The sequence below is a fragment of the Urocampus carinirostris genome, chromosome 12, assembly GCF_059441175.1.
Source record: "Urocampus carinirostris isolate Australia breed hairy pipefish chromosome 12, RoL_Ucar_1.0, whole genome shotgun sequence".
Lineage (NCBI taxonomy): Eukaryota > Metazoa > Chordata > Actinopteri > Syngnathiformes > Syngnathidae > Urocampus > Urocampus carinirostris.
Genome location: NC_142360.1, coordinates 14,268,363 through 14,286,249, shown reverse-complemented (window position 1 = coordinate 14,286,249; position 17,887 = coordinate 14,268,363). Strand labels below are relative to the sequence as shown.

The following is a 17,887-nucleotide window of genomic DNA, read 5'->3' as shown; positions in this document are numbered from 1 at the left end:
ATCTGCCAATGAATAATAAGTCAAATTTTGGACATTTGCCAATGCCAATCAGCGGTTATCTTAGAGTCTGAGTTTTAAAAATGAATTGCAGATGCAACAGTCACATTCAATGCCAAATGTCATACCATGCCATTAAAACTATTATTTGCATAAATAATATTTTTTTTCATCCTAAAATGAGGTCATTCTCTCACTCTCGGGCAGCAGATTTTGTTGAAATGATTCATAAGCCAACGGACAATGAAACATGATCCCCCAATTGAGCTTAAACTGAAGCTAAAGTTGAGTTAAAGCAAATGCACTGTTATTTGTCCTAAACAGCATTATCGGCAGCCTTTAAAGGTCAGAACTATTCTCATCAAATGGAGCTTTTTGCCTCCCACTTACGCAGCATAATGGATGCTGTGTGGCACAGCATCAAACAGACAGCTATTAAAGTACTTTAAAAGCAATGAATGATGGCCAGATCCTCCTGTAAAATGTTTTTTTTTTGCACTGATATATTTTAAAACTGCATGGGGTTTTACATTATTGCCCCCACTATCAAAACCATGTATATGTGATCTTTGTCGGTTTCAGGACTGAGAAATTTTGAATCAATCTGTTGCCTTTTTTATTTTGCTATACAATGGCGTGATGCATATCAAAGGTATACCCAAATTGCAAAAATGTGAGAAAAAATTACATGTTTTTCTTTTTTTTAAACGACATTTCAGTAATTTATGTTATCCGATAGTTTTCTTAAATAATGGATTCTGGAGACAGCTTGTCACATCTTTGGCTTTCTAAGTGGTGATGTCATCAGAGCAACAGACATCCTGCAAGCCAGTCCCCATATTGTTTTACGTGTTAAATAGTAGAGGCGGTTACGAGAGTTTTAAACCAAGTTCTGGTAGTGCTTGTGGAGATTACCTAGGTATTGTGACGCAGGCGGATGCAGTAATGGTACAACAAAGGCTGAACAGCGAAAATGGAACTACATGGCAAACATAACACATGAAGAGTTAACGGCAGCTAACCCAGCCTGGAATTTATCAATGGACGCAAATGGCAGGCTAGTTGACTGATAAGGAGGGACAGATTGGCCAAAAACACACAAGTAAAAGCCACAATTGCCTATGTAAAAGTAGGAGTAGGCAAAAAAAGAAAGCACACTGTAATGGAAGCAAGTTAACTTACCCAACACAGCTTTTAGATATCGCAGCACGCAACTCGAACAAGTGTCAAGTCTCGCAGTGACATGGAAAGCAAAGTTGCAATTTCTCCAAGCAGGAATGAGCGGTATGCAATCGCTGTTCACTAAAATCGCTGTCTGTTTCTGAGCTGCCTCATATGTTCCACCAACGGGACCTGCCATTTTTAAATCTTGTTTTTGTTCGATAAGGTCACAGCTCTAGAGGATGTGAGCCAAAGTGGTCACATGAGAATAAATTTCACAAGTACCCCGGCCCGTGCAATATTTTGCAACATATCTGCATTATGGTGGGGAGCAACACGTTCTGTGCCAGATCATTATTTACTCAAATACGTGGAAATCACAATAGTGACGCTTAACGTGTGAGTGTGGGGAGCGTTGATGACAATGAGTCAATCGTCTGTGAACAAGTTGGAGCAAGCGAGATAATCAGAGACCGAAGACCAGCTCATGCAATTTTCTTCAAGCAAGCTTTTATAAATGGCACAATTACTGCACTTTATGGAGTTTTAAAGGGACTCTACGTTTACATTATGCAATTCTGAGACACTTGATGGATTTTCATGAATATTTATGAAGGTTTTCTGATTGTTACACTGGATTGTATAGCATCGGTTTGAATGATTGCCCTTAAAAATCATGTATGACATCAGAATTGATTGCTGCCAGGATAAATTTACAGAATGTATGCTTGTATCAAGCACGTTTCGAGGATTTACTGGATTGTGTTGGAATTTAAACCCAGATTGTGTCCGTCAGAAACGTTTAACACTGGACAACTGGTGGTATGAGTAACATTTGAAAAGGCATTGGGATTTATCTTGTTATCCCACTATTTTTATTCCCAGAGACACCTATTACTATTATTTATCATTTATTATTATGTGTTGTAGATTTCACACATGTTAAATTTGGCACTTAAAATGCTTAGAATATGATAACATTATAGAATGTATTTGTCATTGTAACATGATAAACTGACAACAAAATCAACATCTGTCTCCAGAACCGACTACAACTAGTCAAATAATGAGATAAATGTTGTCTTTTTGAAAGTCACCCATGAGACTGGTGGCCCATTAGTAAGAATGCAGTGCTCTTGCCACTGCGAACCAGGATAGGCACTACGTTGGAGACCCCTGTTGTACATAGAAGCATAAGAGAGAGAGAGAAAACAAACCAACAAAAAAAAAAACAGCGTGGCAGTTAAAATCTGTTACATGTTTTAATATCAATTTATCTACAAAATATTGACACCTCTGCTTTTCAAGCTTTATGGCAAGTGCACAGTTACTGAAGCAAAGAGACATATAAAAATTACAAACAAATAAAACTGCAATATTTTTACCATAAATCTATTTCGTCCATTCATTGAGCTTGGGCCTTACAGTAAATCCGAGCAGTGTTATAGAAAGCTTTCATCTGTCTACGATTCCAGGTATCAGATTGAACCTTTCATCAACTACATTGGAAAACCGTTGCATGTTCTTTCGCAATTCATCTCCCTGGTGACGTGTACATTCTGTAGCTGCCCTCGATTGGTCCACTCACGATCAAACGTACAACACAGTCGTCTGTTCCGAGGCAACACAAACAGATATATCGCCAATGGTGCATCCAAGAAAGTATGTTTTGCTTTCGAATAAGCGTTTTAAGTGTGAATCCAAGCGCCCGTTAACTGCAAAGCTTAGTGGTTTCGTAATCCATAGTATTGGGCAGACGTGAGCCGAAAGCCTCCAGAGAGGTGTGAATGCGAGTCACCTCGCCGGCAGTGAGTTTCAGGCGGTGTCGGAGCAGACAGGCAAACAAGTCCAACTTGGGTTGACCATGTGGTGAAAGCCTGTTCACACGATCACGGAGTTCCAGGAGCTGCATCATAGCTGTATCCTGAGAACCCTGGGTGTAAGGGTAGTCCAGTTGCAGAATCAAGTCCCGTATGGCCTCCGGGTCAAAGTGCATACTGTAACCAAACACTTGGATGATGTTGATCTTCATGTAGCCCAGGTTACGTCCAGTATCCGTCACCTCTATGGGTTCGTAGTATACTGTATCATTGCCACCATTGGGCGTCGCTATCCTGCTACGCAGGTAGACATGGATTGTTTCAAAAAACGTCTTCCACTTGTTGCCAAGTGTCAGAGTCCAATTGTAACACTCGAAGGGAAGGTCTAACTTTGTGGCCTGCCAGTCCGGAAAACCGTTCTCATTGACAGGAATATACCAACTCTCAGAATGGCTGCCGCCGAAGGGATTGATGTAGAGCGTCAGAGCCGGCTCCAATGTGCTGTTCTTAGTAAGGCAGACCTGGAGAGAAATTCCCAGCAACATGTGGACCATGTTGGATTTGTACTTGTTGCTTTTCAGCGTCAGCAGCATCCGCTTTCTCCAGGAAGGGTCGAACCAGCTGTTAAGTCGCATGTCGTTGCTTATGAAAATTGCATGGACCTGGGAAAGGAAATTAGAGCACAGTCAGACGTCTGAAAATGCACGGAAAATGTTGATGGTGGTGGTTGCGGGGGGTATGGGCTCGGAGGCGGGTGTCGGGGTTCAGTCGCCTCCATCATCTTTAACTTTTGAAATATAATAAATAAAAGTTAATTAATACCCGCATGTGACTACTGTAAATTTAACAACTAAACCAAGGGCTGATAACTGATTTGACGTTGAAAATACATACTCTTAATTACTTACTGTCTATCACAGGTAATAAACTACTTTGTTGTAGGTTTTTTCATGGTGAGGAAAAAACAATTTGCACATTGTTCTTCATTGTCAAGTACCAGTATATTAACGAGCAACTTCTTAGAAGTTAATTGCTCTCATATAATGTTTTTCTCTCCTATTTCACTTGAGCGGAGGAAAGAAGATAGAACAAAAAAAGGAGGCTGGGGAAAGTGACTCAAAGAGACCCTTTGCAGTTCGCTTTGTTCTGAAAATAAATACATGAATATATAAATATCGTTCTGAAAGATGACAAACAAGATTGGACACTATGACTTGAAATGATGTATTTAAACGTAAATGTAATGATAATATGTATTTTTTTCACTATAAATTGTACAGTATGTACATGTTGCTTTATATAATAAATATTACATTTTTGTTTAAGAATGGTAGGTGGGTGTGTGGATCCCTTAATCACTAGAGTCATTTCTGTGGTCTGGCTTGGGCAAGTACAGTGTGGTTGTACCCCTCTCCAGGACAAACATGTTTCCAAGCTGTCTTGAACCGGATACCTTATGCGTGTTAGGCGAATGCGCTAATGACTGCACTATGGACGGTTAATTCCAATTGACTTATTTTGAATCAATACTGATGTCATTGATCAGATAATCAGCCAGCCCGTCAATAAGAGCCAGCCGTTCGCCTGAACACAATGACAATCATACTTCTTTATACCAGCACCTCTGGATATGAGAATTTCAATGTACGAGATTTATTTTGAACACAAATCTTGCTCGACATACGACAGAACATCCAGGTTATGAACTTTCCCAGAGGCCACCACTAGAGACAGCTGGAGATCGCTCACAGCCAGCATTAGCTCGAACCAGTTCGCGTATGTGTTTCCCGCCATCAAACAAATCAACCTGCGCACCTGGTTATACATGTATTCCTGTATTCAAATTGCATTGCAGAAAGAGATGATGAAAGGTTTGTTAAGAGATATATCAATAAAAACATGATGAGAAAAAAATAAACAAATGTGTTAGAATGGGGGGTTAAGTTGGATTATCTTGGCAGGTTTGGGACGAATCAATTAGGGCTGCAACAACAGATCAACAAAATCAATTAGATTTGATTAATAAAAGTGTTGGTGACAAATTGCATCACTGAATTATTGTGTCGCACGGTTCTTGCACCACTGAGTATGTTAATTCAATTCTGTTAAAAGTGCATTGAATTTCTAGGTGGCATTGAATGAACAAGCTTGCAGTACCAATTTAAACCAGCAAAAAGCAGCTTGAGATTACATTTTTGTTGTACGATGTCCTCTTGATTTTGTAAAAAAAAAAAAACTTGAAGTAGCACTAAGGACCAGCAAAGACCATTAAAAAAAAAGTATCTTACATATTTGAAGGTGTATAACACATTTGTGTGTACAGTACTGTTCAAAGGTCTGGGGTCGCACATACATTAGTGTGCTTTCCATTAATAGTGACACTTTTTTTATTTCTCAAAAGATTTGCAAATTAAAAGAAAGAATCGTTGAGACTTTGACAAGGTGAGAATGATGATTTTATATTTGAAAAAAAACAACCTATTATTCATTAAACGTTGCTTTTGTCAAAGAATAGATAATTTTAAGTGGCCCTGGTCTTAAAAAATAAACAGTAGTTACTTTTGTTTATTGTTAAGCTAATTGATAAATACTAAGTTTATTGATCATGTTATATGAAGGAGAGCTAAGGTGCCCGCGGACCTGTTCTTAAAAAAGCTCACCAGTGCCAGTAAAACATTTTATTGTGGTTGATTGAGTCTAATTAACTCTACTTCCAATAAATAACCTGGTGATACTGTATTAATGACGTAGTAATAAAATGATAACTTATTATTTTATAAATGCATATTGAACTGGGTGCCCTTTGTACTTATTAGTACCAACCCCTGTTAAATAATATTATGTTGTTTTTTTCTGTCAACTGTCAATATTTAAACAAAGAGGAGGACATTAAACGTGTGTGTTTTAAAAATCCAATTCATCGAGTAATCTGACAAAAAAAGATTATTAATTGATAATTAATGGTTTCATATTGGGTAAATTCACTCTCTACATGAGCATTTTGAGAGACTAGCACAATCCTGGAACAAATTAAGTCCGTATGTAGAGGTACCACTGTAAATAAACCGTTAAATCCAATTATAAGTCAGTCCCTACCCCAGGCCTTCGCCCCTCATTTGACTCTAGTAAAAGTGTGTCAACGGGTTTCGGAAACTACCTCGAGTCTCCGATCGGCCCTCTGCAGAAGGTAGCCGAGTTCCAAATCCTGGAGGTCGGTTTCAAAGCCCAGGTAGTTCTCTGTGGAATCAGCCACCATTGGTTTACAGGCCCCCTGAAGCAGAGCGAAGCCTACATTGCAGTTCCCGCATCGAGTGTGGTTGTCTGGCGCGCATTCTGCGCAAGCGGCACCGTGGCCGACGGCGCAGGGCGGCGGGAGCTGACAGGGGACGTGTTCATATCGACAGCTGCAGCTGTGGAGCTCCTCCGAGAATGCGCCAAGCTGGTTGTTCTCAGAACAATACAAGAGAGACTGGAAGTGGCTCAGCCAGTAAGACTGAGACCTGTGGGAGGCAAAAACACAAATGCTTTATCCTTCCAGTTTTGCAGCAGTGACATGTCACGCACGTTAAAAAGCACAGAAGAACATTTTCAACCTGGTATATTTTGAAAAGACTTTCTCAATGCAATTTATGTCAGGATCAAGTTGAAAATTGTATCTTGAAGGACAATGTGTATTATCTGGCCACTAGATGTCTCTATATTGTGTAGCAGAAGTAAGATCTTAATCTTGGACCGGGTCGGGCCTAAAATGTCAATCATTACGTTTGTGTCGGCCTTCTCTCGTTTACTTTGTTTTTTAAAGGCGGGGTCATTGCTTGAGGTGTCTTTAAAAGGGACAGTGTGTAATAATTTGTGCATTCTAGTGGTACAAAAAAACCAAACATCGATTTGAATAATAGGCAAAACTACATGAACAATCACACCAATGTTAAGTTTTATACATATACATCAGTCATTATATGTATTACTTTTACATAGCAGAATCCATGCATAGCAGTCGGTGCCATGTTTGTCTGTCATTGTGCCACTATGTTGGGCTCATTTGGCGCTGGTTTTGTTTGCTTCACACTTACAGCGCATCCGGAAAGTATTCATGGCGCTTCACTTTTTCCACATTTTGTTATGTTACAGCCTCATTCCAAATTGTATTAATTTAATATTTTATCTCAAAATTCTACACAAAATACTCCATTATGACAATGTGAAAAAGTTTTTTTTTTGACTTTTTTTGAATTTATTAAAAATAGAAAACCAAGAAATCACATTTACATAAGTATTCACAGCCTTTGCCATGAAGCTCAAAATTGAGCTCAGGTGTATCTTTTTTCCACTGATCATCCTTGAGATCTTTCTACAGCTTAATTGGAGTCCACCTGCGGTAAATTCAGTTGATTGGACATGATTTGGAAAGGCACACACCTGTCTATATAAGGTCCCACAGTTGAGTGTGCATGTCAGAGCACAAACCAAGCATGAAGTCAAAAGAACTGTCTGTAGACCTGCGAGACAGGTTTGTCTTGAGGCACAAATCTGGGGAAGGATACAGAAAAATTTCTGCTGCTTTGAAGGTCCCAAAGAGCACAGTGGCCTCCATTATTCGTAAATGGAAGACATTTGGAACCACCAGGACTCTTCCTAGAGCTGGCCGGCCTTCTAATTTGAGCGATCGGGGAAGAAGGGCCTTAGTCAGGGAGGAGAGCAAGAATTCGATGGTCACTCTGTCAGAGCTTCAGCGTTCCTCTGTGGAGAGAGGAGAGCCTTCCAGAAGGTCAACCATCTCTGCAGCAATCCACCAATCAGGCCTGTATGGTAGAGTGGCCAGACGAAAGCCACTCCTTAGTAAAAGGAACATAGAAAACCGTCTGGAATTTACCAAAAAGCACTTGACTGACTCTCAGACCATGAGAAACAAAATTCTCTGGTCTGATGAGACAAAGATTGAACTCTTTGGTGTGAATGCCAGGCGCCATGTTTGGAGGAAACCAGGCACCGCTCATCACCAGGCCATTACCATCCCTACAGTGAAGCATGGTGGTGGCAGCATCATGCTGTGGGGATGTTTTTCAGCAGCAGGAACTGGCAGACTAGTCAGGATAGAAGGATACATGAATGCAGCAATATATAGAGATATCCTGGATGAAAACCTGCTCCAGAGCGCTCTTGACCTCAGGCTGGGGCGAAGGTTCATTTTTCAGCAGGACAACGACCCAAAGCACACAGCCAAGATCTCAAAAGATTGGCTTCAGAACCACTCCGTGAATGTCCTGGAGTGGCCCAGCCAGAGTCCAGACTTGAATCCGATCAAACATCTCTGGAGAGATCTGAAAATGGCTGTGCACAAACGTCTCCCATCCAACCTGATTGAGCTTGACACTTATTGCAAAGAAGAATGGGAAAAACTGCCTAAAGATAGGTGTGCTAAACTTGTGGGATCATATTCAAAAAGACTTGAGGCTGTATTTGCTGCCAAAGGTGGATCAACAAAGTATCAAGCAAAGGCTGTGAATACTTATGTAAATGTGATTTCTTAGTTTTCTATTTTTAATAAATTCAAAAAAAGTAAAAAAAAAACTTTTTCACATTGTCATAATGGAGTATTTTGTGTAGAATTTTGAGATAAGAGATTAAATTAATACAATTTGGGAATGAGGCTGTAACATAACAAAATGTGGAAAAAGTGAAGCGCTGTGAATACTTTCCGGATGCACTGTATATTACGCAATAACTTTAAAAAGTTGAAAAAATAATATTTTCTTGTGAGTGTCTGTTTACAATGCCCAAGTAGATTCAGATAGCCTATATATAAATAATTTTTCTTTTTCCATAGTCCCTATCTCCTTTTATAATACTTTTAGCAATGTTGTTCGGGACTTGAAACACCTTTAGAAGGGAAGGGGAGGCAACGTTGGGAAGTGATTTCATCATTACAGTTTTTTTAGTGTAGCACAAACATGGTGAAGGTAAGAATAGGCCTGTTTCAATTCGAGTCGAAATACAAACCCAAACCCTACAAAAAATGAAAAAAGTAAAAAAAAAAGTGTTATTCCTGGGTATCTAAGAAATGCAGGTACTTGCACGCACACCAATAATGAGCTGACTGAGGACGCGATCATGACTTGAAGCCAGGAGATGGCAGCAGAAAGTAAAGTTTCAAACTCTGTGCAGCACCTTTGATAAATATATGTTTATAAAAATGTGGAGTAAAAGATTTGTGAACGTTAAACTGGCCGCCTCATCACAACACGCACTTTACTAAACTCTTGCAATGTTAATTCAAATAATTTCTTCCTGTCTCAGTCTATAATCTACCCCTCATTGTTTTTGTTTGTCTCTCTGCCTGTCTCTCTCGGTCTTCACTTTCTCTTGAAGTACCGTGCTAGATTCTCAAGGACATATAGCTACTTTGGTGTACGGCCCAATTTCCAATGTGTCAAAATGACGGACGGCCTTTAAATGTTCCCGTCAACTCTTAACAAAATCTGTCAATGGTGGAACATTTTTGGTTAATGTAACCTCTGCAAACACAGAAATATGAACTATATAAATGTTTATAGTCTTGTTTAACTTGGATTTTCTCACATATTGTTAATGATAATGCCGAGGGCGACATTAACTTAGGAGGTAGAGCGCCCGTCAAGAAACTGCAGGTTCGATTCCCGGCTTGTATGTCGAAGTGTCCTTGGGTAAGAAACTGAATCCCTAATGCCCCCAATAAGCAGGTTGGTGCCTTGCATGGCTGCACCACCGCTATTGGGGTGTGAGTGTGTGAGTAATGGGTAAGTTGTTGCGCTTTGGGAAGTCTTCAATGACTTGAAAAGCGCTATATAAATGGAGATCATTTCATTTCATAATGGTAAATTATTCAATAATTTTGCTAAAACAAAAAAAAACATCTTATTAAAAAAGGTTTATCATTATTTCCCAATATACACAAAACTTGACCTATTTCAAGGTTGCACTATTAAAAGCAATATATATATATATATATATATATATTTTTATACATATAAACAATTCAATACAATTTTGCACATCATTTTTCAGATTTTTGTTTATATTTTACTAAAACACAAAAAAATGAAACTGTTAAAACAATTATTTTCTGGTTTCCTGAAAGATACGTTTTGCTCATTTTAAGAACTATTGTTGTTTTGTTTACCAGAAAATAACAAGAGGAAAACGAGTAACACTTTAAACACGGGTTAAATGTACCATAGTATAATTCCAAATTTCAGCAACATTTCGAGCACATTAGATAGCCTGTGTTACTTGCAGAATATTCTGGATCATGTTGGATGAACTAGATGGAGTCGCTTGGAATAGAAAGGTCTGGACTTCCCTGCTAGATTGCTCCCCCCGTGACCCCAGATATTCGGAAGAAAATCAACAGATGGATGGATGGATACACACACATATATACAAATCACTTTTGGATAATTGTTTTCCACATTTCAAGACGGATATAGTAAAAAAACAACAACAACAACAAAAACGCGTATTGCTCACCGCTCCCTTGGTAAGCGGACCTGCGGCTGCCGATGGCATCTTTTGCTCAAACTGAAGAGTTTGAAGACAACCCTCTCGGCCCGCTTGGCGATAACGCGCATGTTATTCTCCAGTTGCTCATATCGTCCGTGGAACAAATTGTCAAGTGACCATAAGTGTTGAATGGCGGACATGTTGAGGAATTGCGTTTGAGGCAGACGTGCGTGAAACGCTTTGAATTCATCTGCAGGAACACACAAAGCACACACACAGAATAAATAAAGGTTAGGGAAGCACCTCCCTTCAGGTAATTAAAATAAATCTTTCAAGGCATATGTCAAGAGTACTTAGTACCGCTTCATTCGAGAGCATTTTGTATGCTTTGGTCATTTTGAGAGCATTTTGGAGTACCCCCTTTTCAGTGCAAGCAGAAAATTGCCTAGTGCACAAGCTGAGACATGAGTTTGTCGAAGAACAAGTCGAGGGGTGGGGAACATTTTCGATTCTTGGATACATTGTGATTCTGAAGTGAACGAATCAGAAATTGATATATAGACGTCCAAATCATAATTATTTAAAATATTTAAAATAACATGAATAACGCACAGTTTTAAGTGGGGGGGGGACAATGACTTGCGGTTAGGTTCGTGTCTGGAGAGGCACAGTCAGATTTATTTATGAGCATACATTCATAATATTGAGATTGTCAGGAAAAGAAATGAAAATATTAATTGTGGCATATGTATTATATATTACCTGGTAAAACAAAAAATGATAAACAAAACCAATTATTCATTTGAATATTGATTTCAGCAGTTCCCTCTATTTTTGTTCAAAACATAATGATTTATCCATATTTTAGTAAATAACTGAAAAGGAAATATGTTGCATAAAAGTAGCATGAATATGTTTGCAAACACAAGATTGAGAAAAGCAAACCTGATGAAAGCTGATGTTAACCAGCCAAAGCGTTTGGCACTGTGTAAAAGCTGCAGATTTTTATTCAAATGTCCTTGTTTGGTGGCTCACTATCTGTGTGGACTGGCTTGGTGCCGATAAGGTGTCAGTATGGAAAGCGCTGATATCCTTTGCTGAAGGACATAATGACACCTTGGATGTTTGGATTCCAGGCATGCGCTTGACCTCACTTTCAACTTGACTATTCAAGACACAACTTTGAAAGTAATTGCACTCGGGAATATTTTGAAATGAGAGGATAGGGAGAAAAAAATCCCATTCGTTTGATTTGTAATAATCACCGAGGCAGGATGACCGAGCACAGCAATAATAACCAAACATTATGCTAAGAGCCTCCATTCAAGCATTTCTACACTGTAATATGAAAGTTCAAAGGAGAAATAAATGACTCTTCATTGCTGATTAATGTCCTCCTGACATCCTGTAAACGACTGAGGCAAAATCTGCCTTATTCCCTCCATTACTTCATCATTCTGCGTGTCCTAAGCAGACTTTGTGAAAAAAGAAACCTCACACCCACTTATAGTTCACCTTTAAGTTGCAGAACAAGGACTAACAAAAGATGGAAAAAAGGTCGGATTCTGCGCTTACTGATTCATATTCTGTCTCACATATATGAATAATTTATATCTGGAAACTTTGATTTTCCTGCAAGTGTCCATGACAAAGCATGAATACGAAGGGCACGTTGCAAGAGGAGGTGAGAAGTGATTATCCTCCAAGGGGACATTCTCACCTGATTCTTCAAAATCTCTGTAAAGCTGCCTCCACGTCTCTGTGATTCTCTGCAGACTCTCCTCCATGGCTTGGATGTCCATGTAAGGGCAGTTGCATTCAGGGAACTTGGCGTTGCAGCTGCACCAGCAGTCGTTTTCCTTGCAAACAAAGTCGCCTTCTCCGTTGCAGGCAATGTAGCTGAGAGCCGCTTGGACGAAAACGTCCCTCAAATAGTCGGGGAGGATGATTTGTAAACCTACAAAAGTGGTGTGAAACGTCTTTTTAGGAACTTAGGAGCTACAAAATTCTATTGATTTAATCAGTCATTGCATCATTCTCGTTTTCTGAAGCACTACAGAATGTGATGACATTTTGTGGACGAATAATACAAACTGTTGCTTGAATGTGACAATTTACTTGTAAGTAGCATTAGTTTAATAGTTGGTACCAATCTTAAACAATTCAAATAACTTTTAAACCCATAACCTCGGTTTAACAATTCAACAATTATTTTCAAACTGTGGATTTTTGAAATAATAAAGGTATCAATTATTTTTTAATGAATCTTTTTTTTTTTTTTGGTATCATTTCATTACTATTTCATTGCCTAGCCCTATCTCGGATACAGCTTGGATGGCATTGGATTTTCTTATGACCGTAGTTTTCTGACTACAAGTCAAGTTAAGAGTATAAGGCAAACATGCATGATTAGGTAGGAAAAAAAACACACGAAAAAACAAACTCTATAGCAAAGTATGCAGCTAAATTATTGATAACCAGAACTCTGAGTGGAAGACAATGCTAGGATACAGAAAAATGTCTGCTGCTTTGAAGGTCCCAATGAGCACAGTGGCCTCCATTATTCGTAAATGGAAGACATTTGGAACCACCAGGACTCTTCCTTGAGCTGGCCGGCCTTATAATTTGAGCAATAACACAACAGTACCTTTTGGGGAAGAGTACACGGCTCATTTTTGGCGTAGAAGAGGCCCATGCTCGTTTTTTGATATCAAATAAATCATTAGTTTTACATAAAAATACAAGCAAGATTTCCGTGAAGAAGACCACACCAGATTTTGCCAAAGAAAGTTCTAGTTATTGCCATAGAAGAAGAAAAAGAAGACGCTAGTTTTAAGTTAAAAAAAGGCTTGTTTGTGACACAAAACAGAAAAGCACGGTCGTCTTTGCCAACATTTGTGCATATTTTTGGCTTAGAACAAGTTACTTCTTAGTATAGAATACCATACGAGTTACTGAAGCTATTTTTCACATATAATTTGATGATGCTATTTGTCAGCATTGATAAGGTAATACTGATTTGGGAAAATATACAAATATGCAAGGTTTCTGCACAAAGTAACATAACTAGTTTTTGGCTAGTTTGTTGAGTAACATAGCACAAAACGCACAATTACTTTTTTAATAAACAAGGAATGGCCACCCTATGGTAGTAAAGAAAATACAGTACAGTAGTCTTAAGCTGCCATTCGCTAATCAACGGAAATCAGTCGAAACACAAGGATGCAAAAGTAGACTTTTTGTCACTCCTCTGTATCACAACTCTTTGAAAATGTTAACACATTCAAGTTTTTTAACGATTCTCATTTTCAGATGCCTCCCACGAAGGTGCCATTTTCTTTTAAAGGATGCATTCATGTTGCATGGGATAGCAACTTACCCCTTGTTGTGCTGTGGGCTTATTGTCTAGTGTCAGGTTGGGAAGAGTGAAGGGGAATGAATGTTTTGTGAATGTGATCTTGAGTCTCGCCACCTGCCACTAGCGGAATATGGCTTTCGTATATAGATAGATATGCAAACATACAAAATGTTCATGTAAGAACAACATGAATTCTCTTTAGGGGAGGAAAACGAAACATATATAATTAGCATTAGAAATGTGGAGACAGAAATCTAACCTTGCAGCTGGACTTTGTTTTCCGGGCTCTGAACAAGGACCGAGCTAACGGAGTCAAGGTTGTCATAGTTACTGCATCCAAGCGGGCCGGTGCGAGTTTCTGTCACCTAGCAAAAAAAAAAAAAATGTAGTCAGGCATTATTTTAAAAAGCCACAGTACATTATGGATGCTATTAGTAGAGGTTTGCTTTTTTGAAAATAATTTGTATCGCAAATATCAAAACAATCTGAGGTTTGTTTCTGTGTATGTTCTCTCCATCTCCTTGTCTCCCTCTTCTCTCTCACTTGACCATACCTTATACATACTCAATTCCAGATAATATTTTCATCATCACAGCTGTTGTCTCTCGTATTGACGTCCTCACTATTATTCCTCCTGCCATGACGCGTCCTCTTCCATTTATTACTACATTATCTCTTTGGTTCCTTGCTAGTTTCATGAGTGTCTTGTCACGTTACAGTTTGTCGCAGCGTTCTTTTCTACACAGTGTACCAAAATTATTTTAGGTATGATGACCATTGTTCACAGGCAGTCAGGTACGTTACAGTAGATGTGAAATATGCCCCAATAAAGCTGACCCATAAATTTTGGTAATGTTGACACAGCATTTTTACCAGGAAAAAAATTAGACCCTCCCAGGGCAGAACATCATTGAATATCAACACCACCTTAAAGGCAGTCAGACAGTTTACCCTAAATGTGAAAACAGTTGAAAAAAATATGACTCTGCATTTTTTGTATTGTTGACTCAGCAGCTTTCCCAGAAAGACATTCCACTCTTCCAGGTCAGAAATGTTTCTCAAGGATCACAAGGTTTAACAAGCAATTACGTAGGTCAATCTATAAGTGAAAATGCCCTCAGAAATTGACTCTGCAATTAAGTGTTTTCTGACTCAGCACTTTTTTTCAGAAATAAATTTCCCGCTTCCAGGCCAGAACAATATTCAATTTTGAAACATGTCTTGCATACAGTTTGAAGGGTTCACCTTCATATGGAAAAAAAAGCCTGAATACACTGGACTAATTGCTTTGGGTTTTGGTGACGCTGCATTTTTTTCAGAAAGACAATATACTCTCCCAGAACAGAACAACATTGAATACCAACACTATATTTTACAGGCAGTCAGATAGGTTACCCTAGATATAAAAATTGCCCCAAAAAGCTGACCCACCATTTTTGGTTTTGCTTGTTGAAACAGCTTACATTTAAATATATACTACTGTCTCAGGCAAAAACACGTTTGGATATAATTACTAAGCTTTAAAAGCTTTTAGGTTGGTTATTCCTGGTTTGCCATCCCAATCAATGCTCCAATGCCACACATCTATTCTAGTTGCTTTTTCACTTCCAAAGGGGACTGCCTATTTGTATATGATGTTGGGCCACTGAATAGGTAAAATTTTGCTGTTTTGTGCTCTGAGAAGATGTACTTGTGCTGTGGACGCTTGTAATTTGCCACTCGCTGTAAAGTAAGGCGGCCCTCCCTGCGAGCCGATCGATGAGTAACAATGGCAAATTGCTAGACCTTCTCTACTCAAGCCCGTCACAACAGGACACACAATCGAGACAGCACGGGGGGGCATACGAGGGAGGTCGTAATTTGACTGCAGTTCTTTTCCAATAATATTTCTATCACATCATAAATCCCCTTACTTCTTTCATGATGAATTTTATTGCTGACATCAATGTGGGGAAATGAGATACAGCGGTGGCATTCAGACTGCATGAATATTGAAAGCATATAAGGTATTATTTGATAAGCTCTATGATATCACATATGACAGAAAAGGGAGTGATGAGAAAAGCATTCAGTTTCCGCTATTTTATTAGAAATAAACAGAATGTTATTAGCCTGATGTATACAAACAAAATGAAATGTTCTCTGCTGTATGTATTAAAGTGCAAATAATACACGGGGGATCGATCCTGCCTTGTGTAGAACTAGTTGTTTGAGTAAATAAATACCTGCAAATAAATGTCATGCACATAATACAGCACATACATACAGTATAGATAATACCTACATAAACGCATGAATATATGAAATTAATTCAGATATGTATGCATTTTGTCATTGCTTTATTTCAATATTTGTTTTGCCATTTATTTTGTTGGTGTATTTTTTTTATCCGCACTGTCATTTATTTTATCATTATTCTGTCGTGTATTTCATCATCTATTTTATTTATCTATTGGTCCATCGGAATGGCATGTCTCGTTCACGAACACAGCTCTAAACATTGACAAATGGAATATCACCGAGAGTGACCCGGCCAAAATGTAGGTGTTGCGTTTAATTATGTCCTTCCTGTTACATGTAAAAAATGTACTAGAATAACATCTTCCACTTGACAACGTTGCAGAAATAAATACCATATTTTACGCACTATAAGGCGCACCTAAAAGCCTTTATTTTGTTCAAAAGCTGACCATGCGCCTTATAATACAGTGCGCCTTATATATGGATCAATATTAAGTCGCAAAGTCTTGCAACTAAGGCAAGCAGCCGCCGACTAGATTTTCCCCCGAAGGCGAAGTAGTCCGCCGTGTATGCTTTTTATCATTTACAGGCTTGCATAGGCTAAAGGGGCGAAACACAGCCTGCAATTGGCCAAAAAAGATGAATATGAATAACACGTTGGGTTGCACTACGGCATAGAGAAAACATTTTTTACTATTCTGTACTTGTAAATATTTTAATCTCCTGGAATTACTACACTCATGGTTGTAAGAAGACCATGGTTATGTATCATTATTGAACGTGATGGCTGCAAGAGAACTTAGGTGAGGTATGCGGCTTTATATTTTCCCGGTATCTTGTTTTAGAACGATCTTGATGTTTCTGTGATGAGTCTATTTTTAAACTAAATTCAATGCAAAGTGTTTATTGTCATATGCACAGTAAAGAACCCCGTTTCCCTGCACAATAAAATTCTTACTTTGCTGTCCACACAGTTGCCAGCAAAAAATAAAATGGAAACTAAGAAATGTTTGGCATTTCTTGAATCCCAAGGCTTTAACCTTCCGAATGATATGTGGAACGATGCATTTGAGTGATTGGTGACATTGTACAGACACTGTTTCCGTACATGTCTGAGACACACATTTGCTTCTTTGCAAGCTTTCGGAATGTTAAGGGGGTAATAAGTTTGACTGAACTACCTGACTGTTTTGTCGTCGTTCCCATTGTAGTGCCTTATAATCCGGTGCGCCGTATGTGTGGAAAATACGGTAATCCGTTACCACTCGTCTCGATTATTGTAATGTACTACTCTCCAGTCTTTCAAAGTCTAGCATCAAAAGCCTAGAGCTGGTACAAAATTATGTAAAGAGGGTTGTATCTAGGACAAGAAGGTTTGATTGCATTACCCAGATTTTGGATGACCTGCACTGACCCTCTGTGAGTTTAAAATATGATTTTAAGGGTCTGATGGAGTTATAGAAAAGTATGCATGGATTTGCCTCCTCATATCTTACTGATGTAATCCCCCTATGTTCCTGCGCAGAGCCTTTGCTAAGAAAACGGTGGTCTACCAGTTATCTCAAGAGCCAAGAAGAAATCCACAAGTTCTACAGCATTCTCGATTCAGGGCTCGGTGCTGTAGAATGTGTTTCGCTCTGAGATTAGATCTACAACCTCAGTTAAAGTGTTTAAATCTACTTTCGAAACACACTCATATCCATAAGGAGTAGGCTAGCCTGGTTGTTGCATAGTGCATGCATTTTAAGATATCATACGAGCACCTGACTCTCGCCTGTCCTGTTTTTGCTCCCGTTTTTGATCCCGACCAAGTCTGCTCTCTCGTCCTGAC

At 38.8% G+C, this 17,887-nt stretch overlaps 1 protein-coding gene across 1 annotated transcript in view; it reads right to left on the bottom strand.

The window, feature by feature from the left end:
• Nucleotides 1-2,395: 2,395 nt before the first annotated feature.
• Nucleotides 2,396-17,887, bottom strand: part of LOC148355028 (BMP/retinoic acid-inducible neural-specific protein 3-like) — a 62,944-nt gene continuing 47,452 nt past the window's right edge. Inside the window, exons 5-9 of the mRNA XM_088350083.1 lie at nucleotides 14,075-14,180; nucleotides 12,178-12,414; nucleotides 10,485-10,707; nucleotides 6,136-6,478; nucleotides 2,396-3,640 (exon numbers count right to left, since the gene is read on the bottom strand). Coding sequence (XP_088206209.1) covers nucleotides 2,870-3,640; nucleotides 6,136-6,478; nucleotides 10,485-10,707; nucleotides 12,178-12,414; nucleotides 14,075-14,180 — 1,680 coding nt within the window. The 3' untranslated portion in view covers nucleotides 2,396-2,869. The remainder of the gene's footprint in view (nucleotides 3,641-6,135; nucleotides 6,479-10,484; nucleotides 10,708-12,177; nucleotides 12,415-14,074; nucleotides 14,181-17,887) is intronic.